Source organism: Eretmochelys imbricata, chromosome 14 (assembly GCF_965152235.1).
Source record: "Eretmochelys imbricata isolate rEreImb1 chromosome 14, rEreImb1.hap1, whole genome shotgun sequence".
In the NCBI taxonomy this organism is placed as follows: domain Eukaryota; kingdom Metazoa; phylum Chordata; order Testudines; family Cheloniidae; genus Eretmochelys; species Eretmochelys imbricata.
This window is the reverse complement of record NC_135585.1, coordinates 35,466,321-35,489,743: the sequence shown is the minus strand read 5'-3', so window position 1 is coordinate 35,489,743 and position 23,423 is coordinate 35,466,321. Positions and strand designations below refer to the sequence as shown.

At 48.6% G+C, this 23,423-nt stretch overlaps 1 protein-coding gene across 4 annotated transcripts; it reads right to left on the bottom strand.

Moving 5' to 3' along the window:
• Nucleotides 1-13,716: 13,716 nt before the first annotated feature.
• LOC144275310 (uncharacterized) lies at nucleotides 13,717-23,127 on the bottom strand. Of its 4 annotated transcripts, none has more exons than XM_077834527.1 (4): nucleotides 23,000-23,127; nucleotides 21,741-21,937; nucleotides 16,717-16,830; nucleotides 13,717-16,403 (listed from the first exon to the last, which is right to left on the bottom strand). In XM_077834527.1, the coding sequence occupies exons 2-4, from the start codon at nucleotides 21,877-21,879 to the stop codon at nucleotides 15,457-15,459; spliced, it is 1,200 nt and encodes a 399-aa protein (XP_077690653.1). In that variant the 5' UTR covers nucleotides 21,880-21,937; nucleotides 23,000-23,127; the 3' UTR covers nucleotides 13,717-15,456. The 4 variants fall into 4 exon arrangements, with proteins under 4 accessions (XP_077690653.1, XP_077690654.1, XP_077690655.1 ...); XM_077834528.1 differs by having other exon boundaries at nucleotides 13,717-16,400; XM_077834529.1 differs by lacking the exon at nucleotides 16,717-16,830.
• Nucleotides 23,128-23,423: the final 296 nt, after the last annotated feature.

The following is a 23,423-nucleotide window of genomic DNA, read 5'->3' as shown; positions in this document are numbered from 1 at the left end:
GAATATTTAAACTACTGGAGTTCATATTTTATTCCATAAATCCAGATACTTGTACTGGTAGGACTTATACCTTGGGAATATACAAAACTGATCAACTTAAAAATGTCCTTAGGTGTTACTGAGCTATCCTGATTGCCAATTGCATTAGGGAGGATACACTAAGAACAAGAGAGAAAAGATGGAGCACTGAAATAGCTTTTAATAGATTTTAAAATCTTTCTCCTCAGAACAATAATTGGACTGGGTTATAGGATTTAAATCTTACACATTGAGACTAAGTTACTTAGGTGCCTGATCTAGGTTTGATCTACACTTAAAATTTAAGTTGTCATAGTGTCATTGGTCTGGGGTGTCACCCCGACTGACAGAGCTACACTGGCAAAACCCGTAGTGTAGACCTATATATGTTGACAGAAGAATTATGCCATCAGTATAGGCCTGGTCTGCACTTAAAAGCCAGGGCAGCCTCACTATGGTGTTAACAGGTGTGAAAGATTCACACCCTGAGTGCTGTAGTTATGCCTACCTAACCCTCAGTATAGATGCAGCTAGATGGATGGAAGAATCTGCTACTTGTGAGAGAAGATTATCTACAGCAATAAGAAAACCCCTTCCATCACTGCAGGAAGTGTCTATGGTGCTCCATTGGTCTAGGTACAGCACCCAGACCATGGGCTTACCCCCCCGCTCCACCCTCAGTCCCTCCCCTCCACTCCACCAATGCTCACCACAAGGCCCCACCCCCACCTAGCCTCTTCACCCGGAGGCCCTGCCTGCCTCTCGCACAGAGTGGGAGGGGGCAGAGAGGAGTGAGCAGCGAGCGGGGCCTTGGGGGGAAGAGACCAAGTGGGGCAGGGCCTCAGGGCAGAGCACAGGTGGAGTGGGGGGAATTGAGGCCACAGCCCGGGCAACAGGGCCCCTTCTAAGTGTGGGGCCCAGCACCATTGGTGGCATTGTAAACCTGGTGATGATAGCGCAGAAGCATAAACAAGCCTTTTACTCGGGAAGGTGGTGTTCCTTCAGTGACCAAAAAACACCTTCTACCAGTGTGGACTGCATGTATACCATGGGTTTATGCAGACATAGCTACCCCAACGTAGTTATGTCAATATAGCCTTGTTGTCTGTTTTTACCTGGTGAGTACAATAACCATAAGAAGATATGATGTACATTTTGTATGTTAAGGCTGATTTAACCATTACCTAGCTTACTAAAGTTATTGTGTTATTGCTTAACAGAACTAACATTGAGTTCATTATTGTCTTGCTGTGTGCACACCTAATTCTGCAGCTGTACTAATGTGTCATCACATGTGTGAGAGTTTCTTGTTTTCTGGTTACCTTTTGTTCTATTAACCGGCTAAAATTTAAGTACTCCAAATTTAAGTACTACAGAATACTTACCAGTAATATCTATCACCACTGGGAAGTTAACCACTGTATTTTGCAAAAAGAACAGGATTACTTGTGCCACCTTAGAGACTAACAAATTTATTTGAGCATAAGCTTTTGTGGGCTACAGCCCACTTCATCGGATGCATGCAGTGGAAAATATAGTGGGGAGATTTCATATACACAGAGAACATGAAACAATGGGTGTTACCATACACACTATAACGAAAGTGATCAGTTAAGGTGAGCTATTACCAGCAGGAGAGAGAGAGAGAAAAAAAAGCCTTTTGAAAACCTTTTGTAGTGATAATCAAGACGGGCCATTTCCAGCAGTTGACAAGAATGTGTGAGGAACGGTGGGGGAGAAATAAACATGGGGAAATCGTTTTACTTTGTGCAATGACACACCACTCCCAGTCTTTATTCAAGCCTAATTTAATGGTGTCCAGTTTGCAAATTAATTCCAATTCAGCAGTCTCTCGTTGAAGTCTGTTTTTGAAGTTTTTTTGTTGTAATATTGCGACTTTTAGGTCTGTAATTGAGTGACCAGAGAGATTGAAGTGTTCTCCGACTGGTTTTTGAATGTTATAATTCTTGACGTCTGATTTGTGTCCATTTATTCTTTTACATAGAGACTGTCTGGTTTGGCCAATGTATATGCAGAGGGGCATTGCTGGCACATGATGGCATATATCACATTGGTAGATGTGCAGGTGAACGAGCCTCTGATAGTGTGGCTGATGTGATTAGGCCCTATGATGGTGTCCCCTGAATAGATATGTGGACACAGTTGGCAACGGGCTTTGTTGCAAGGATAGGTTCCTGGGTTAGTGGTTCTGTGGTGTGATGTGTGGTTGCTGGTGAGTATTTGCTTCAGGTTGGGGGGCTGTCTGTAAGCAAGGACTGGCCTGTCTCCCAAGATCTGTGAAAGCGATGGGTCATCCTTCAGGATAGGTTGTAGATCCTTGATGATGCGCTGGAAAGGTTTTAGTTGGGGGCTGAAGGTGACGGCTAGTGGTGTTCTATTACTTTCTTTGTTGGGCCTGTCCTGTAGTAGGTGACTTCTGGGTACTCTTCTGGCTCTGTCAATCTGTTTCTTCACTTCAGCAGGTGGGTATTGTAGTTGTAAGAACGCTTGATAGAGATCTTGTAGGTGTTTGTCTCTGTCTGAGGGGTTGGAGCAAATGTGGTTGTATCGTAGAGCTTGGCTGTAGACAATGGATCATGTGGTGTGGTCTGGATGAAAGCTGGAGGCATGTAGGTAGGAATAGTGGTCAGTAGGTTTCCGGTATAGGGTGGTTGTCATAAATATAAAGGGAAGGGTAAACCCCTTTAAAATCCCTCCTGGCCAGAGGAAAAATCCTCTCACCTGTAAAGGGTTAAGAAGCTAAAGGTAACCTCGCTGGCACGTGACCAAAATGACCAATGAGGAGACAAGATACTTTCAAAAGCTGGGAGGAGGGAGAAAAACAAAGGGTCTGTGTCTGTGTGTGTGATGCTTTTGCCGGAGACAGAACAGAAATAGAGTCAAGAACTTAGTAGGTAATCTAGCTAGGTATGTGTTAGATTATGATTTCTTTAAATGGCTGAGAAAATAGCTGTGCTGAATAGAATTAATATTCCTGTCTGTGTGTCCTTTTTGTAACTTAAGGTTTTGCCCAGAGGGATTCTCTATGTTTGAATCTAATTACCCTGTAAGGTATCTACCATCCTGATTTTACAGAGGTGATTTCTTTTTACTTCTATTAAAAGTCTTCTTGTAAGAAAACTGAATGCTTTTTCATTGTTCTAAGATCCAAGGGTTTGGGTCTGTGGTCACCTATGCAAATTGGTGAGGATTTTTACCAAACCTTCCCCAGGAGGTTGGGTGCAAGGGTTGGGAGGATTTTGGGGGGAAAGACGTTTCCAAACTACATTTTTTCAGGAACCCAGATAAAGTTTGGTGGTGGCAGTGGAAGTCCAAGGGTAAAATAGTTTGTACCTTGGGGAAGTTTTAACCTAAGCTGGTAAAAGTAAGCTTAGGAGGTTTTCATGCAGGTCCCCACATCTGTACCCTAGAGTTCAGAGTGGGGAAGGAACCTTGGCAGTGGTGTTTATGTGACCATCGCTTATTAGCACCGTAGTGTCCAGGAAGTGGATCTCTTGTGTGGACTGGTCCAGGCTGAGGTTGATGGTGGGATGGAAATTGTTGAAATCATGGTGGAATTCCTCAAGGACTTCTTTTCCATGGGTCCAGATGATGAAGATATCATCAATGTAGCGCAAGTAGAGTAGGGGCATTAGGGGAACGAGAGCTGAGGAAGCATTGTTCTAAATCAGCCATAAAAATGTTTGCATACTGTGGGGCTATGTGGGTACCTTTAGCCACTGTAGTGCTGCTGATTTGAAGGTATACATTGTCCCCAAATGTGAAATAGTTATGGGTGAGGACAAAATCACAAAGTTCAGCCACCAGGTTGGCCGTGACATTATCGGGGATACTGTTCCTGACAGTTTTGTAGTCCATCTTTGTGTGGAATGTTGGTGTAGAGGGCTTCTACATCCATAGTGGCTAGGATGGTGTTTTCAGGAAGATCATCAATGGATTGTAGTTTCCTCAGGAAGTCAGTGGTGTCTCGAAGATAGCTAGGAGTGCTGGAGTCTACATAGCCAGACAATCCTGCTGTCAGGTTGCCAATGCCTGAGATGATGGGGCATCCAGGATTTCCAGGTTTATGGATCTTGGGTAGCAGATAGAATACAGACTCCGAGAGACTGCTGAATTGGAATTAATTTGCAAACTGGACACCATTAAATTAGGCTTGAATAAAGACTGGGAATGGATGTGTCATTACACAAAATAAAACTATTTCCCCATGTTTATTTTTCCCCCTACTGTTCCTCACACGTTCTTGTCAACTGCTGGAAATGGCCCATCTTGATTACCACTACAAAAGGTTGTTGTTTTTCTTTTCTCTCCTGCTTGTAATAGCTCACCTTAACTGCTCACTCTTATTATAGTGTGTATGATAACACCCATTGTTTCATGTTCTCTGTGTATATAAAATCGTCCTACTGTATTTTCCACTGCATGCATCCAATGAAATGTACTGTAGCCCACGAAAGCTTATGCTCAAATAAATTTGTTAGTCTCTAAGGTGCCACAAGTACTCCTGTTCTTTTTGTGGATACAGACTAACACGGCTGCTACTCTGAACACTGTATTTTGCTCACTCTCAACCTCTTCTCTGCATCTGGACTACATATGTATCTTTGTGTGTGACAGTGTTTGTGTGTGGGAAACACCTTAGATCTCTCTCTCCCTCTGATAACAATACATTGTGTGTGTGAATGAAAACTTCCTCCCAACTCCTAGCATTACTTCAGTCTTCATATGTGTATACTATAATTGCTATAATACTTTTGTACCCTGACTTTGATTGGGTTGAATATATCTAACTACAGAAGTTATTCTATGTGAATACCTCATACATGCAAACTGTCTTCATTTGCAATTGCTACTGTTTTGCCTTTGTTTATCTTAAATACTAAGAGCATTGAGCTTTGTATTTTCTTATCTGTATATTAACTTTGCCACTGTTTATACTTTATGGTTGTAGGTGGTTTCTCTATGACAATCTTTATAGAGAGACACTCTTCCCAACACAGATTAAGTGAATGACATGAGCACCTCATTTCATCTGACTTTGACACCAGTCAGCCTAAGTTCAGCCTACCTGGAAAGATACTGAAACAAATTATTAAACAATCAACTTGTAAGCACCTAACGGATATACAAGTCATAAGGAGTAACCAGCATGGATTTTTCAAGAACAAATCATGCCAAACCAACCTAATTTGACAGGGTTACTGGCCTAATGGATAGGAGAAGAGGAGTGGACGTAATATAGCTTGATTTTAGTAAGGCCTGTGACAGTCCCACATGATAGTCTCATAAATAAACTAGGGAAATATAGTCTAGATGAAATTAGTATAAGATGGGTGCACATCTGGTGAAAGACAGTACTAAAAGTATTTGTCAATGGTTCACTGTCAAACTGGTAGGGCATATCTAGTGGCGTCCCACAGGGGTCAGTCCTGTGTCCAGTATTAGTCAATATTTTCATTAATGACTTGGATAATGGAGTGGAGAGTATTCTTATAAAATCTGCAGATGACACCAAATTGGGAGGGGTTGCAAGCACTTTGGAGGACAGGATTAGAATTCAAAATGACCATGACAAACTGGAGATCTGGTCTGAATTCAACAAGATGAAATTCAGTAAAGCGAAGTGCAAAATATTTCAGTTAGGAAGGAAAAATCAAATGCACATTTACAAAATGTGGAATAATTAGCTAAGCAGTAGTACTGCTAAGAAGGGTTTGGGGGTTACAACAGATCACAAATTGAATATGTGTGAACAACTTGATGCAGTTGCAAAAAAGGCTAATATCACTCTGGGTGTGTTAATAGGAGTGCAGAAGGTAAGACATGGGAGGTAAGTGTCTACTCAACACTAGTGAGGCCTCTCTTGGGGTATTTTGTCTAATTCTGGACACCACTCTTAAGGAAAGATGTGGACAAAGTAGAGAGAGCCCAGAGGAGAGCAACAAAAATGATAAAAGGTTTAGAAAACCTGACCTATGCGGAAAGGTTAAAAAAAACTGGGCATTTTTAGACTTGAGGAAAGAAAATTGAGGAAGGACCTGATAACAGTATTCAGATATGTTAAGGGCTGTGTGACAGGGCAAGGCCAGATGACTATGGAAAAGTAGTTGGTTTTTTTTGTTTTTTTTTTGAAGCAGAAAAGAATTTTATTTGTGTAAGACTTACAAAGAATCACCAAAGAGGATAAAGCAAAACTATGCAACAAAACAAGAGCAAACAGAAGGTATAACACAGCAGCCTTCAGGAGGGAGAAGTGTTCAGGCTAGCCTGGGCCCAGAGCGGGGGGGCTTCCTCAACACTCGTGGTCTTCCACCCTCCTGAATTACCTGGTGGCCTAGAGCGGGGGGCTTCCTCGACACTCGTGGTCTTCCACCCCCTCGAGTTACCTAGTGCCACACCCAGTGTCACCGATTATTCCTCTCCTGAGAGTGCCCGACAAGATGGGCACGGCTGCAGGGTGGGCGGTTTGGGGTTGGGGGGAGTACACCCACGTGTTATAGGACCCCTCCTAGGTGACAATGATGATGGTATCCACAGCGGCAACGGCTGGGGTTGGGGTCTCTTGCTCTTCCCCTCAATCAAAGGGTCAGGCGGAGGGAACCGGACGGGGTCACCGAGCAGAGAACCTCGGACAGCGCCCACCGCTCCTCGAAGGTGTCAAGGGAGTCGGTGGATGCCGCCCAGAGGAACTTTGCCCGGATACGTGAATGTACTGAGGATCAGAAAACGGCCCTACAATCGCAGGACGCTTCATTAGCCAACCTCCCCTCTCTGGTTTTATAAATGGCTGTTTTAGCTAGGGCCAGGAGAAGGTTAATCAGGAGATCTTGCGATTTTGTGGGGCCACAGATGGGGAGTGTGTAGATAAAAAGTTGAGGGGAGAAGTGTAGCCAAAAGCATAATAAAATATTCGTGAGGAGCCGGAAAAGGGGCTGCAATCTGGCACACTCTAAATATACATGCGCCAGGGTTTCCCTCACATTGCAAAAAGGGCAAGTATCCGGGATGGGGGTGAACCGTGTCAAAAACACGCCCGTGCTCACAGCTCCGTGAAGGAGCCGCCAAATAATGTCCCCGACGGGCCTCGGGACCAAGGTGGAATACAGGCTGGCCCACCGAGGTTGCTCACCCTCCAAAGGTGGCAGGAGGTCCCGCCACTTTGTATCGGGGCGGGACACCAGGGTGTGGGCGTGAAGGGTGTGAAGCGTGAGTGTCTATAAATATTTCCGTGGCGCGATTTGGAAGCTGACCGGCTGCAATTCATGCAGCCGGCTTGCAGTGAAAGGGTGAGGGGTTTGTGGGATCTATGGGGTAGGGACCCAATTAAAAGGTCCGGCGGGCCTGGGGTAGAGGGTGGGCGGGGTGCGCCCTCGCGCAGGGCTCGATTAAGATAAGCCCGAGCAGCGGGCGTTAAGGCGGCCTTCACCTCCTGAAGTACGCGGCGGGGGGTATGAGGTCTGGAGAGCCCCATGCGCCGGGCGAGCGTCAGGGGATCCAGCCAGTCTCCCCGGTCGTAGTCTAGGAGGTCTCCGACTCTCGTGACTTCCGCCCGGACCAAACTCTGGCGCACCGAGCGGGACTCCGCCACCTGCATACGGAGCTGGGGGTTGTGTAGCAGGGGCTCCGTGAGGAGATCTGCTCCCACGGTGGCTGCCACGGACCTGATTATTGAGAACAGTTTCCAGGTCCGGAGGAGGTCCTGGTAGAAGACCGGCAGCCCGGAGAGGTCTCGCGGAAAACCTCTCGGACAGAGATAAAAGAGCTGCCGATCGTATTGGAGCCCTTGGATGCGGCGCAGGAAGGCGTGCGCCAATATGCTCCACGTTGAACTACCTGCACTATAAAGGAGCCTCTGCAGGGCTTGGAGGCAGAAGAAATGGACCTGAGTGTGCAGACACTTCAGGCCCTGCCCTCCTTCCTTCAGGGGTAGATGAAGAACCCCAACAGGGGCCCAGTGCATTCCTGACCAAAAGAACTCTAGAATCGTTGTCCGGAGGTTGGTCAGGAAACCCGGGGCCGGAACCAGGGTGTTGAGCCGGTACCAGAGCGTGGACAGGACTAGTTGGTTAAGCACCAGTGCTCTCCCTCGGAGGGAGAGACATCGGAGTAGCCTCGTCCATTTCCGGAGCCACTCTATCACCCTGCCCTCTAAATTTTGCCAGTTCTCTGGCGGGGAAGGGTGCATGGCAGAAAGGTAAACGCCTAGGTAGAGCAGTGGACCCGCACTCCGTCTGAAGCGCGAGTGGCAGGGAGCTCACCTGCCGCCAGTCCCCCACCGCCAAGCCAGAGCTCTTGACCCAGTTGACTCGGGCGGAGGAGGCTGCCGAGTAGATGGCCTGGCAAGCCTCCACCCACGCAAAGTTGCCTGGGTCCTGGACCACGAGGAGCACGTCATCGGCGTACGCCGACAGGACCAGCCGCAGCTCCGGCTCCCGCAGCACCAACCCTGTCAACCTCCTGCGGAGGAGACAGAGGAAAGGCTCGATCGCCAGAGCGTACAGCTGGCCCGAGAGGGGGCACCCCTGCTGCACTCCTCACCCGAAGCTGACCGGCTCGGTCAGGGTCCAGTTGAGCCTAACCAAACAGTCCGCGGAGGTGTACAGCACCCGGAGAAAACTCACAAACTGAGGTCCGAATCCAAACGCCTGCAGAGTGCTCAGGAGGTACTCATGGTCTACTCTATCAAACGCCTTCTCCTGATCGAGAGACAGGAGGGCGAACGACAGACTGTCTCTATGCCCGAGTTCCAAAAGGTCTCGGACTAGAAATAGGTTGTCAAAAATGCTGCGACCCGGGACAGTATAGGTCTGGTCTGGGTGGATCACGTCCGCCATCACGGACCCTATGGAAAAGTAGTGGGAGATAGATATATTAGCTCCAGGCTAAACAAATCCCTGGTACCAGGACAAGTGAAATGGCAGCTGCTCCGGGTCAATTAAGACACCTGGGGCCAATTAAGAACTTTCCAGAAGGCAGGGAGAAGGCTAGGTTGATTGGGACACCTGAAGCCAATCAGGGGCTGGCTGAAACTAGTTAAAAGCCTCCCAGTCAGTCAGGTGGGTGTGCATGTCAGGAGCTGTGGGAGGAGGTTGTGCTGGTGGAGAGGCTGAGTAGTACACACCATATCAGGCACAAGGAAGGAGGCCCTGAGGTAAGGGTGAAGTGGAGCTTGAGGAAGTGAGGGCTGCTGTGGGGGAAGTAGCCCAGGGAACTGTACATGTCATGTTTCTAAAAGGTCAGCTACCATAGCTGATCCTATTAGGGTCCCTGGGCTGGAGCCTGGAGTGGAGGGTGGGCCTGGGCTCTCCCCCCCCCCTTGCCCCCTGATTAATCACTAAGACTGGGAGACAACAGAGACTGTGCAAGGAAGGATAACTTCTCCTCACCTCCCTCGCTGACTTATGATGAAAATGGCTCAGTAGACTGTGACCCTTGTCTCTAGAGAGAGAAGGGTTATGTGGAGGGTCACAGTGAGCCTCAGCGGCTAGTGAAATCTGCCAGGAAACATGGGACCCACAGAGGCAAGGACAGAGCTTTGTCACAGCTGTTATAAAAGAGGACTGCGATCAATTGTTCTCCATGTCCACTGAAGGTAGGACAAGAAGTAATAGGCTTACTCTACAGCAAGGGAGATGTAGGTTAGATATTAGGAGAAAAAATTTGAACTAGAAGGGTAGTTCTTCACAGGAACAGATTACCAAGGGATGTTGTGACATTCCCATCACTGGAGGTTTTTAAGAATACATTAGACTAAGGCCTGGTCTACACAACAAAGTTAGGTTGACACAAGGCAGCTTATCCCAAACTAGTTGTGCATGTGTCTACATTTAAATTTGGCTCCTGCCAATATAATGCCCCATTATGCTGACTTAATAACACCATCTCCCTGAGTGGCATAGAGCAAAGGTTGATGTAGTTAGATTGAAATACTGTGCGTGTAGACACTGCGTTATTTACATTGACCATTACTATCCTCCAGCAGCTGTCCCACAATGCCCCACATGGACCACTCTAGTCCCCATTATCAACTCTGCTGGACCAGAAGCCACACCTCCCATTTAAAGCTCTGCAAATTTTTGAAATTCCTTTTCCTGACTGCCTTGGCAAGTATATGAAGCAACTCTCCATGGTTGAGTGCAACTGCCCAGTTGACTATGCCTGAAGGGGGGTTCCATAGAGGATGGAGCTAGGCTGTTCTCAGTAGTGGCAGATGACAGAACAAGAAGCAAAGGTCTCAAGTTGCAGTGTGGGAGGTCTAGGTTGGATATTAGGAAAAACTATTTCACTAGTTTCAGAGTAGCAGCCATGTTAGTGTGTATTCGCAAAAAGAAAAGGAGTACTTGTGGCACCTTAGAGACTAACAAATTTATTTGAGCATAAGCTTTCGTGAGCTACAGCTCACTTCATCGGATGTATTCAGTGGAAAATTTCACTAGGAAGGTGGTGAAGCACCGGAATGGGTTACCTGGGGAGGTGGTGGAATCTCCAGCCTTAGAGGTTTTTAAGGCCTGGCTTGACAAAGCCTTGGCTGGGACGATTTAGTTGGTGTTAGCCCTGCTTTGAGCAGGGGATTGGACTAGATGACCTCCTGAGGTGCTTCCAACCCTAATATTCTAAGCCAGCTACACACTTCAGACACACTCCTGCATGGAGGAGAGAGGAGGGATTGGATCTCCTGGACCTGTGGGGAGAAGAGGCTGTGCAGGCACAACTCCAATCCAGCTATAGAAACATGGATATCTATGAGCAGATTGCTTGGGGGATGCAGGAGAAGGGATAGGACAGAGACCAGCAGCAGTGCAGCATGAAAGCCAAGGAACTGTGGCAGACATACCGATCCAGTGCCAAGCCACAGATCTGCCACTTTTAAAAAGAGCTGCATGCCATACTTGGTGGAGACCCTGCTCTCATCCCCAACAGCGCTGTGAATACCTCCAAGGAGCCTGAGTCACAGGCCCCTGCCATGAACAGTGAGGATGAGGTGGATGACAAAGAGGAAGAGTATTGGGGACAAGCGACAGTGGGAATCCAGCCGTGCAGCAAGCCAGGACCCATTTTTTACTCCACAGCAGTTTGGCAGTACTGCCAGATGAGCATGGGGTGAGCCTGATGCTGGGGAAGAACTTTGGGTAAGTGTGTAGTTTAATTTTAAATTACAGGGATGCCTCCCACCCCCTCAAGTAACAGGACGCATTTTTGACATAATTAATTTACTGGTGTTAGAAGAGATAGATAGCAACTCTACCTCTCTTAGTTTAATACTGTTTTTCATTCCTCTCTAGAGTTGGGGGTAGGGTCCACATGGAGCAGTTTATGTGCACAGGGATGTTCTGTGGATCCTCCTGAGAGATCTCAATGAAACTTTCATGGAGGTACTCTGCAACCCTGTGCCAAATATTTCACCGCTGGCACAAGGAGGCAAGACAAACTGCACAAATGATGTACTAACTGCGGTGACTTTATGCCAACATAACTTGTGCTGACGTAAGTTTGTAGTGTAGACATGGCCCAAGTCTGTACCAAGAGTCTATCTCAGTTGGACTTGCTGAGCAGAGTTCATGGTGTGAAGCAGGAAGGTTGGAGCCCCATTGCTTCAGTCTATGGAGGCAGAGAAGCTGCAAGGTTTACCCTGGAGGCAGAGGGAGACCCCTTGGGCATCTGGCACACTGAAGGGGTTCCTCCAAGAGACTGTTCCAAACCTGGGGACAGCACCAGTCCCAGTACAGATGTCTTTCCACTAGGCCACACCGTTGCTACGTGGATCCATGACAGTAGGTAATCTCAATAAGAAAAGGAGTACTTGTGGCACCTTAGAGACTAACAAATTTATTCTCTAAGGTGTCACAAGTACTCCTTTTCTTTTTGCAAATACAGACTAACACGGCTGCTACTCTGAAACCTGTCAGCAGGTAATCTGCCTTTCTGAGAGACAGTAGCTAGGTTGAATACTTCTATCAAGGTAGCTGTGTCTACAGTGGAAGTTAGATTGACATAACTATACATAGTGCAATTTTTTTTTCTCAGCCCAGAGCAACATAGCTAGGTTGACCTAAGTTTTAAGTGTAGACCATGCCAGGCAGGTGTAGGTAGCTCCTGTTCACTACAGTGCAAAGGCAGTGGGGTTAATGTGTTATGAGTGTACTATGGCATCACTCAGAGTTAAGATTGCACTGGTATGAACCATAATTCTCTAGCTCTTGGTTTTCAGAGATCTGAGCTAGAAATATTTTAACTCTTCACTTCCTGGTTTCAAAAGCTTAAGTTTTGCTAAACTCAATATCATGGAAAGGCATGAGATACCACTGGGCAGCTCTAAGTCTGCATTAACACAGAGGTTTTTGTCAGTGAATTCTCTAGTATTTTAACAGACAAATCTTGTTTGTATGAATTAGACCATTTAGACAAAAACAATGAGGAGTCCTTGTGGCACCTTTAGAGACTAACAAATTTATTTGGGCACTTAAGGTGACACAAGGACTCCTCATTGTTTTTGCTGACATAGACTAACATGGCTACCACTCTGAACCCTGTCACCATTTAGACAGTTGTAATTATCGTGTAGGTGCGCAGTTCAGGTAATAAGAGCTACCCCTCAGTGCGGTTCATCAGTAGATCTCAAGGACGGAAACATCATTATCCCCATTGTACACATGGGGAAACTGAGGCACAGAGTGGTGAGGTGACATGGCCAAAGTCATGCCACAGGCCTGTGGCAGACCTGGGAATAGAGCCCAGGGTTTTTGAGTCCCAGTACAGATGTCTTTCCACTAGGCCACACAGTTGCTATGTGAATCCTAAGTGCCCCAATCTTCCCTATACTTTGATATCATGGAATGGGACTAACAGCTGTGCTTTGAAATGTCTGCAATGTGCAGTTGCTAGCAGGGCTGATGAGAGAAATCTCAGACATGGTCTGTGTCCCAAGAACTTGACAGTTTTATTACATGGTAATAACAGTAATGTTAAGCATGTGAGAGAAGACTGGTTTGCCTGTCTCTTCTCCCACCCCCACAATCCCCTGCTACATACAGCCCTCCCTCTTGAACCATCATTTCCATCCCACCCTCCCCTTCCCACCCCTTTCCCCCCATACCCAGTGCTGGAGAGCCTGTGATATGCATTGAACAGGCCTGTTCACAAGTTCAACTCTTCACCCAGTCTCAGTGTGTGTTCTTGTTACATGTCCCCCAGCATGCCCGTCTCAGCTCCTGACCTAAAAGGGCTTTCCCAGATGCCAGCTTACATGGGTAGCTGGGAGATTGGCTCCGACATCCCTAGACGGACAATCTCCCCCCAGATCCTGGCTCATGTACGGGTAGAAAAAAGGGGCTCCCCCAGATCTTGGCATACACACATGGTCAGGAAAAGGGGCTCAGACACCCCAGAGGTGTAAGGAGCCCCTGAACCTGGTACAAACATGGGAGGGAGAATGTGGGACTGACAGGTGCCCCCACCCCTATTCCCTGCCTCCTGCCCTGCCACCCTCCTCCACCTCACCCTTCCCAGGGTTCAACCTCTCCCCTTCCAGTCGCCCTAATCCCCATCCCCTCACCCTGACCTGAGCCCCCAGAACACTCTCCCCTACCATCTTCTAATTATCCCTCCTCCCCTTACTGCAGCCCCTAACCCCTTTCTCCCTATTCCCCTCACTCTTCCACCCCCTAATACTTCCTTCCCCTCCCAGCAATGACATGTGTAATTTATTTTCTTTTCAAAAATAGTGTAAGTGCCTTCTGAATCTCCTGCTGCACTCAGATTACAATTCCCCAAAATAAAATAAAAGACCCTCTTTGATAGAGGCTGATTGTCACAAGATGCCTCTGATGTTTCCCTACAGATTTCTACCAACAGCTGGGTTTGAATTTACACTGGAGCAATCACCAGAACATTTTGCCTAGAGCCACACAGCTGCTGAACGTTACAGCTGGCTACCAACCCCCGTGGCCTCTCAGACAGCACATGCACAGTGAGATCCATTTGGTGTGGGAGCGCTACGCGCACACCTAACTTGAGAGCTAAACTCACTAATACTGTTTTCAGTTTTATTCCCCCAGAGGGGTGGTCCAGTCCATGCATTCTCTGGGAGTAGCCCTAGAGTGACTGAGACTCTTGTGCCAGAAACAGTTCCTCGGTTTCATCCCTAGCTCTGTGCAAAGAAAATTGGTAGAATCCATGAACCTTAAGAAAAACTGCTTTTGGGGAGTGTAACTCAGGAACCGATTGTTCAATGACCCCAAATTTGGATCAGTAACCCCACCCCATGTCCTGAGAAGGCACACCACATTTCATGGCAATCCAAGTAACGGTGCAGATTTTAGACCACTTACAAGAGTCAAACTATACATAGAAAGCTGCTTTAACCTTAATTATAATGCAGACCTGGTGGTCTGCTATAAAACTGCATTAATCACTGTAATATCTGAGCACTTTCCAAGTAGCATATTGATCACATAACTTAACATCTTTCATGTGCTGTTTGTTCTCTTATCCTCTCTCCAGGATGAGGTATGTGCTCAGTGGAGGGTTGTTTTTTTTTGTCTATATACATGGCATTGTGCATTTAAGTTAGAGAATGCAGGTCAATGAAATGTGCCTGGCATTTGGCATGGAAGGCAGTAAGGTTTGAGACGGTCCTTAGCTGCTTGGAGAGTTCATTCCACAGTCTCAGACCAGCCAATAAGAGAGACCTGTGTCATGAACACACAAGCTTTACCCTTATTGTTGAGAGTTCCGTTGTCCAGAGGGGTGAAGTTTTCGACCCCAGTCTCGATCCCAGAGCTTAAGGCAGTCTTTTAGATCTCTACAATGAGCTCCATGGATAAGGACCAAGACCTTGAACTTGATTCAATATTCCATGCGAAGCCACTATTGGGAGCCAGGACAGGTGTGATGGGCTCCCTGTAGCTTGTGTAGCTGAGGAGATGCACTGCAGTGCTTCTGTACTAGTTGGAGTTTTCTAAGTGCAGTTCTGTAGCATTGCGGTACTCCATGCAAGAAGTGGTGAAGGTGTAAATAACTGAGGCTGGGTCTTTGCCCACTAGGAGGGGCTGGAGTCTGCTTGCCAACCAGGAACTACAGAAAGCATTACTCATGGATGATGCTACGTGAGAGCTCAGCATCAGTGATGAATCCAAGAGCACTCCTAGACTGTTAAATGAATTGGCTGATCGTGGGTAGGAGCTGATCAGTGGATGTTCAGAGCTTCTCAGGAAGTAATAATCAAATTCCCATCACAATGTGGAAATCTTATCTCAGCCTTTTCCTCTGCATGCCTCTGTCCCAGAAAGGTGATTACATTCCTTGCTTTAACTATTCCACGTCCCCGGTATATGGGCCCTCCGGCCTGGCCTGAGTTGCTGACGTTCATGGGAATCAGCAAAGGTGTTACTCACTTCACTTATCCCTAGTCAGGACACACTAGGGTTTGCGTCTTCTGTGGATTCTCTGATGCCTAATAAAGGCTGAGCTGTACCGGAAGTTTTTCCCGCACTCGGGGCATTCATAGGGTTTTTCTCCCGTGTGGATTCTCTGGTGTTCGTTACAGGTGGCTCTATCCCGGAAGCTTTTCCCACAGGTCAGGCATTTGTAGGGTTTTTCTCCTGTGTCGAGTCTCTGGTGCCTAACGAGTTGCGTGAGCTGACAGAAACTTTTCCCGCACTTGGGGCATTTATGTGGTTTCTCTCCCGTGTGGATTCTCTGGTGTTTATTAAAGGTTGACCGATCCCTGAAACTTTTCCCACAGGTCAGGCATTTATAGGGTCTCTCTCCCGTGTGGATTCTCTGGTGGGTACTGAAGGTGGATCTATCACTGAAGCTTTTTCCACACTCATGGCATTTATAGGGTCTCTCTCCCATGTGGATTACCTGGTGTGCAGTGAGGGTTGAGCTACAACTGAAGCTTTTCCCACACTTGAGACATTTGTAAGGCTTCCCTCCTGTGTGGACTCTCTGATGTTTGGTGAGGTTTGAGCGCTGGCTGAAGTTTTTCTCGCAGTCAGGACACTTATAAGGTTTTTCTCCTGTGTGGATTCTCTGGTGAATAATAAGGAATGATTTCCAAGGAAAACTTTTCCCACAGTTGCCGCACATGTGAGGTCTCTCTCCTGGGGGGACTCTCTGCTGAACAGAGTCTTTGATTTTTCCAACTCCTCTGATATTCTGCATGGATTTATCCTGTCTTTCCTTTTGGTGGTTTCCCTGCTGTCTCTCTGACCAGCGCTGACTCTTACGGGCTTCTCCCCACTCAGGTCTCTGGGAAACATCTCCTTCTGCTCTTCCCAATGCCATCCCATGTGGCTCCAGTTGTTCAGAACCTTCCTGCTGAGGGTTCTCCTCCTTATTCTCGTTCACCATCTCCTCACCTGCTGGGACAGAGAGAGAATCCAGACAGGAGTCAGTCCCTGTGCCGGGGGAAAGGGAACCTCAGAGAAGGGAATGAGAAAGGGGGGAGCAAACCAGAATAAGTGGTGGGGAGATGGAAATATCAGTATCTGACTCTCCTCCCCAAACCTTTCCTGACTAGAGGCAGAGAGAGGAGATCAATTCTGCCTTCATTCCATTACAATATGGATGTTGAGAGGGATTAAAAGGCCAGATACAATTGGTGAAAACCCACGAGTGATATCTGTCACAAGAATACAGAAATTGGTTTCTAAGTCAGTTCAGTCAATTCCTTACCCATATGGGCATTTTTCGGGATCTCCCTTTCCTCGTAACCCTGGAGATCAGGGACCCATGGCTCCTCCCCTAGTTCCAGGCGGGAAATCACATCAGGTTTGGAAATTGGACATCCTGTTTGGTGAGCAAGGAAACAAGTGTTGATCTTGTTCATTAAGGTCAGTGCTGTTATACTTCCAGATCCAGGATATGAGTAGCCCACCCACAGGGGCAACTTCCTCTCCCCACGCCCACCCTAAAGGGACTGGGCTATAAATCGTAAAGGACACCATGAGACACTGTCTGGAGCAAAGGTTCATCCACTCTGCCTAGGGAAAGGGCCTTACTTATTCCCTTGGGGAGCTAAGAAAATTTGCTACCCTCTCTAGGTATCAGGGCTACTACTAAGGCTCTGTCGCTGCCAATTATCCCCTTCTCCTTCCCCTGCAACACATATGCCCATATTCCTCCAGAACACAAGCTAGACCAGGAAGATTTTACAGGCGGCTTGTCTACCTGGCCAGCAAGCCAGAGTGTGACTGTAGCACATCAGCTGTTGTGCACTAACTGTCCGTGTGGACCCTGCTATCATGCACTGAAAGTTCTGTAGTGTGCTTTGAGGCACTGCTCTCAGTCACTTAGTGTGCAGAAGCAGGGTCTGCACACCTATTTAGAGCACGGTAAGGTGCTGTAGATTTACACCTTGACTTGCTGATGTGACCCAGTGACCGCTTGGTGTCAACTGGCAGAGGGCACAGAGTATACCTAGGGTTTTACAGGGTTATTCTGGGTCAGAAATCTGCATAATTGCTCATCAGAGGGCAGCAGGTGAGGTCTCCACTGAAAACCAGTTACCCACTAGTCACTGTAACCCTTGTGAGATGTATGTGCGGATAGTATTTAAGAAGTTGTGTGTCTATACCGACAACTATGTGTAATTTACGGTCTTGGAGTTAGGGCAGGTCATCAGGAGGTGACATGTCTTGGACAGGCTCCTTTCAGGCAGGAGGTTACAGACACTTATCTCCCTCTGTGGTTATACATGCATTGTCTGCCTTGCAATGGAGGCCTATCTGCAGACTGAGCCAGGTGCCAGTCGAAAGGCTGCACAATCTAGGAGAGAGCAGAGGGGTGGCCTGTTTATGGGCAAAGACACAGAATGGTTAGCATATATCTGGGGGCACAAGGAAACACACAGGATCCTTCACCAAGGAGCCAAGCTAACCGCGTGTTTGTCCTAAGGAAAGAGGGTCACAGCCAACGTTCCCTCTAATTTTTTCCATCCATGTGCAGAATAAATTTTGTCATGTGCACCAAGATATGTGCGGATGTGCGTCACCAATAGAAACAAAAATCCTAGATAGAATATATATATTTTTAAAAGTTACCATAGGGATAATTACTCCAGCCAGGGCAGGTTAGGCATTTTAGAACTCACTACTCGAATAATTAAATTTAAGTGTAAGAGAGAGATAAAAATTATGAAATGCATAGACCAGTCAAAACCCTAAAATAACACACTTTGAAAGAATAAAATTACAGAGAATATATGTGCATTGCAGGAAGTATCAAGAAGTAACAACAATAATACAATATGTGTCGGGAGGCGAGTGTGAAAGAGAGAGAGAGACTGTGAGTGTGCGAGACAGACACAGAAACTGTCTGAGCTAGTTGTTGGGGAAATCTCAGAAACAGTGCAGGCTGAGCCAGGCTGTGTCCCTTCTTCCCTGCTCTGCAGAGATGGGGTACAGGGGCAGGAGAACACCCAAAAACCAGCACCCTCCTTCCTTCCTACCCCCCACACAGCCAACAGGAGGATCCCAAGAGCAGTTGCAGGACAGAGCAACATGGAGGAGGGGCACCTGAACATATGCTGCTGGCTGTGCATGCTCTGCAAATCAGCTGGGCAACGTTTGAATCTCTCCTGGGCGGCTGCGCAAGTGCACAGCTTACAGAGAACACAGGTCACAGCCAGCCGGGCTGTGGGATGCTGAAAGGATTTTGAGTGAGCATCACTCTACAAGACATGAGAGCATCTAATTCATAAAGGCTGTGGCTTTCAAAGGGACCCAAGAGAGTTAAACATCCAACTGCACTGACTGCAGTGTCTAGACCCCTTACAAATTTCCAGTCTTAATCCCTCTGGTCCCCACTCTCCCCCTGTGAAATGGAGAAAGCCACGACTCTCCATCTGTCTTCTCTTTTTAGATGGAAGTCACTTGGGAGCAGGGGCTGTCTCTTCCTGTGTGAATGTCAGTTCCCAGAGTGACAGGAAGGGGGTCGTTAGGGATTTGGCCTCAAACTCAGGAGATCTGGTTCAGTTTCTTGCTCTGCCAGACTTCCTGGGTGACCATGTGAGCGTCTAGACTAGACTATCTGTGCCTCAGTCCCCTATGCATATAACACATGTAATAGCAGCTCCCTCTTCCACAGGGGCAAAGGGATATGTTAAATACTGCGAGATGCTCAGACACGGTGGTAACGGGGACCCATATAAGTACCATTATGGCACAATCGGCCCTGATGCCCATTGGAGAGGGCAGGTGCTGTGGTAATTAAAAATCTGTTTCCTAAACCAGCCATAGTGGCGTAAGGTTTACATGAATTCCTGCTTCCGAAGCATCTCTCCCTGCTCCCGTGTAATCCATCACCAGCTTTCTCCATCCCTGTGCTAGCTGTTGCAGGGCCCCAGGAACACGGAGGGTGAGACTAAGGGACCTCTCAATACCAACTCGTGAGGACACACGGGATGCATAGGATTGTACAAGGATCCCCAGGGGCAGAGATCTGCATAACAGTTCACTGGCAGGTAGGTGTATGAGGGCTCTACCAAAGGCCAGTAGGCTACTGGTCATCATCAGCGTGAAACGTGTCTATGGATAATATCAGAGAAATTACATATCTTTATTGAAAAGTTATGTTTGTAGAGTCTTAGATTTAAGGCAGGTCACCAGGGAGGAGACATACCTCAGAAATGTTCCTTTCAGACAGAAGCTAACTGTCACCCATCTCCCTGTCTGGCCATTTATGTATCATATGCCTCACACCGTATGGCTGTTCGCGTACTGAGCCAGGTGTGAAATGGAGCGATTGTGAAGTCTACGAGAGGGGAAATCCACAGGTAGAAAAAACAGCAGGGAGTGTCCTGTTTATGACTAAAGACAACAGACTGATATGGCTTATCTTGGAGTGCACAGAGATGCTCTGAATCCTTCAGCTAGGAGGCAAACTGTCACACGCTTGTCTTATGAGAAAAGGATCACAGCCTGCCTGGCTGTAAAGTGCTGCAAGGACTTTGGGTGAGCTGTACTTTACTGGACAGGAGAGAATCGTGTTAATTAATTAAGTCCCGGCTCTAGAAGGCACGTTTTGATTTGATTTTCTATGGAACCATTTGTTTCCAATATTTCTACTTGCTTTGACTTGGAAGCATCACAGCCATGCATTAACTGTCTAGAAAATCACCACCAACTCCCGCCTCCCCACACACCCATGTCCCTCCCCAACAAAAGCAGAACAGGAAGTCATTATTTAAGACTGTGAGCTCTTTGGAGTGAAGATTGTCTCTGTGATGGGTGCACCAGACCCTTCCAGGCCCCCTGCTAGAGGCCCCATAGTCCTACCACACCCCACCCCAGGAAAGGACCAGCAAAGGTGGGTCCTCCAGGCCTGCCTATAGAGGCCACAGAGAAGCAGCCAGTCAGAGCCCACCAGGCTCAGATAAAAGGAGCTGCAGGGGCTGAGTGGGGCAGTACCTGCCTGGGACCAGATGGGTGAAGACAGGGGCTCTGCTCTGGCCAGAGGACCTTGACAGGTTGCATTTACTGGAACTAGAGAGAGAGACTGAGACTGTAATTAGGGAGGTAAAGGGCCCAGGTGGGCAAAGGCCCAGGGAAAACAGGGAGCATAGAATCATAGAATATCAGGGTTGGAAGGGACCTCAGGAGGTCATCTAGTCCAACCCCCTGCTCAAAGCAGGACCAATCCCCAATTTTTGCCCCAGATCCCTAAACAGCCCCCTCAAGGATTGAACTCACAACCCTGGGCTTAGCAGTCCAATGCCCAAACCACTGAGCTATCCCTCCCCCCAGTAGTATGTAGCTGCTGTTTATAGGATCCCTAGGTTGCCACCTGGAGTAGTGGGCAGCCTGGGTTCCCCCACCAGCCACTGGCAAAGTCGCCTAATCCAGGAGCAGACTCTTTGAGAAGCCTCAGAGAAGAGCAGGATTGCAAGGGCCCAAAGAGGGGCTGAAGACGTTCCCCCACCATCTAGGAGACCCGCTCTGCCCACACAGCATCCTGAACCAAAACCCAACTTTCCCCTCTCTTCTAATGTAGAGAGCTACCCCACAGAATACCTTCAGACCATGAATCACATCCTCCACCCTCATTCTGCCCCAGAACCCAGCCCTTCTCCCTGCAAGGAACCATCATTTCAGAAGGCTCAGGCATGTCCAGGAAAAAACACCATGAACAGCACCCTCCTTCCACGAATTCAGCATGCTGGCATAGGAGGTGGCCCTGTAGGCATTAGCAGCAACTGGACCCAGCCCCGTGACTCTGGTCCATGCCCCTCCTGGCTGGTGGAAGAGAATCGAGAACATCCGGGGCCTCCCGCTAACACAGCTGGCTGGGGCAGACCACAGGCAAGACAGAGAGAAAGCACATTTGAAAATCTGGCTGCTGGGGAGTTAGGCAGGGCTGAGGCATGAGACTCGTGTTCATCTGTCAGACGGCAGAGGGGTCAGAGGCACCAAAGGACAGAACATCCCCTAAGAAGGGGGGGAGGGATACAGGGAACCTCTCCCTCTTGAAAACCTCAGTTGTGGGAAGAGTAGCATGATTGTTATGTCCCCGAATTTCCTCTCCTAACAGGGTGTGTGTGGAGGTCACAGTCTTTCACAGACAGGAGCTTGGGACTATCGGGGCAGATCCCCCTGAGATCTGAGGGACCCATGAAGAACCCTGCACAGAATCTGACACCAATGCTTCTGAGACACACATACACACCAATTTTGAATGCCCGAGGAGGCACGAATCCTTACCCAGCGAGGTCACGGTCTCATAATTCTCCCGTATGACGTCCCTGTAGAGGGCTCTCTGACCCGGGTCCAGCAGAGCCCATTCCCCCTTGGTGAAATACACAGCCACCTCCTCAAAGGTCACCAGCTCCACTGCAGCCATGTCCCTTCCCTGTTACTCAGGAATGTGGGATAACCTGGACTGGGACCTATTCCGCAGCCTGTCAGGGCGAGAAGGGAAATTGGGGCCATTTCCAAAGGTGCTTCAATGCATTTCACACCCTGATTCCCACCAGGCTCTTTCCCTGCAGCTCCACACTCTGCAGGGCTGGGGAGTTGCTTGAGTCTATTGTGTGTGGATTTCAACAGCTGCCTAAGTACCTCACAAGAACCACAATAGGCACCTGACCTACCAGCCTCCTGAAGAGGATATCCCAGCTGTAGTTCCCGAACAGGGATAGGTGCCGCCCTGCAGTCTGAACCCTATCTCTGAGAGAGAGCTGGGCTTTGGATACATCCCTGTCATCAGCATCTCCATGGGCTAGCTCAAGCAGCTGCTCACCTAGCATAGGGGCCTTTGTGGATCCCACTCCTAGGCCCCTATCTCTGCCCAGTCACTGTACAGGGAGCGTGGGCACCTCACTCAGTTGTGTGCATTCCATTGTTACTCCAGTGACTGGCTACATGCCAGGAGGCCTTTATGATGCTCAGCGTTGCAACACCCCAGCCCCTTTGTGTATCTGGGCACAGGAAGTTACTGAGAAGATCTCTTGATTGCTCTTGGCCCCCACAATTTCAGAATCGAAAGAGCTACTTTGGGGATCCCCCTGACACTGTCCCCAGGGCAGCACATTTCCCAGCAGTGCAGGGACTAGGCAAAGGCAAGAACTTGTTTTTCCTCTTCCTGCTTCTCACCTTGTCTCAGGAAAGTCAGTCTGCCCGGGGTGCTGCGTCTGCAGTGAATGGAACTGGGCAAGGCTGGGAGCTGGGAACCTCCCTCCCCCCTATTGTTCCTGCTGCCCTTGCCGGACTCTCCCCCCATCTCCCTCCCCTCCTCTTGGGCTGGGAGACTCGGTCCCTGGCCCGGCCCAGGCCGGTCGCTCTCCCGGCGCTGGCTCGGCTCCTGCAGGCGCTCAGGGGGGCAGAGCCGGGGTGGGGAGCAGCAGCTCTGGGACTCGCAGACCCCCGTCCCCCCGGGAGCAGAGCTGGGGCGAGGAGGGGCCGTTGGTGCAGAGTCACTTTCCTGCCCGGCCCCAGCCCTTTCCCCGGGTCTCTCCCCTCACCTGCAGGCTCCGGCTCAGGGGCTGCTTCCAGCCCCCGGAGAAAGTCCCCCCGCTAGGCCCCGAGGGGCGCTGGGGAAGGGCTCTCCCCGCACAGACCCCGCTGGGCAGCGGCAGCGGCTCAGCCCGGGCTCCGGCTCACGATGGAGGCGGCGGCAGCATCTGACCCGAGAAGTTCAGCCCCGGAAATGGCGGGCAGAGAGAAGCATAGAGAGCCACCAGCCCTCCCTTAGCAGCAGCCAGGGCCCTCTGGTGGCCACAGCTACTAAAAACCCCTCCCTGGTTCTCCTGGCGTAGGTCAATTAAAGATGGATGAAGCCAGATTCCTTCTCTCCTGCCTAGACAGACAGAAACCTCCAGCGCAAATGAACCAGACAGAGGCTAACCGAGCCCCAGAGGAATCATAGACTTTAAGGTCAGAAGGGAC

What these genes read in the sequence shown, in the direction of transcription:
- LOC144275310 (XM_077834527.1), bottom strand. Translation starts at nt 21,879, where the DNA reads ATGGCTGCAGTGGAGCTGGTGACCTTTGAGGAGGTGGCTGTGTATTTC. An exon ending in TGAGACCGTGACCTCGCTGG is followed by an intron (nt 16,831 to 21,740) that starts GTAAGGATTCGT and finishes CTCACCAAACAG; the next exon opens with GATGTCCAATTTCCAAACCT. An exon ending in CCCGAAAAATGCCCATATGG is followed by an intron (nt 16,404 to 16,716) that starts GTAAGGAATTGA and finishes TCTCTGTCCCAG; the next exon opens with CAGGTGAGGAGATGGTGAAC.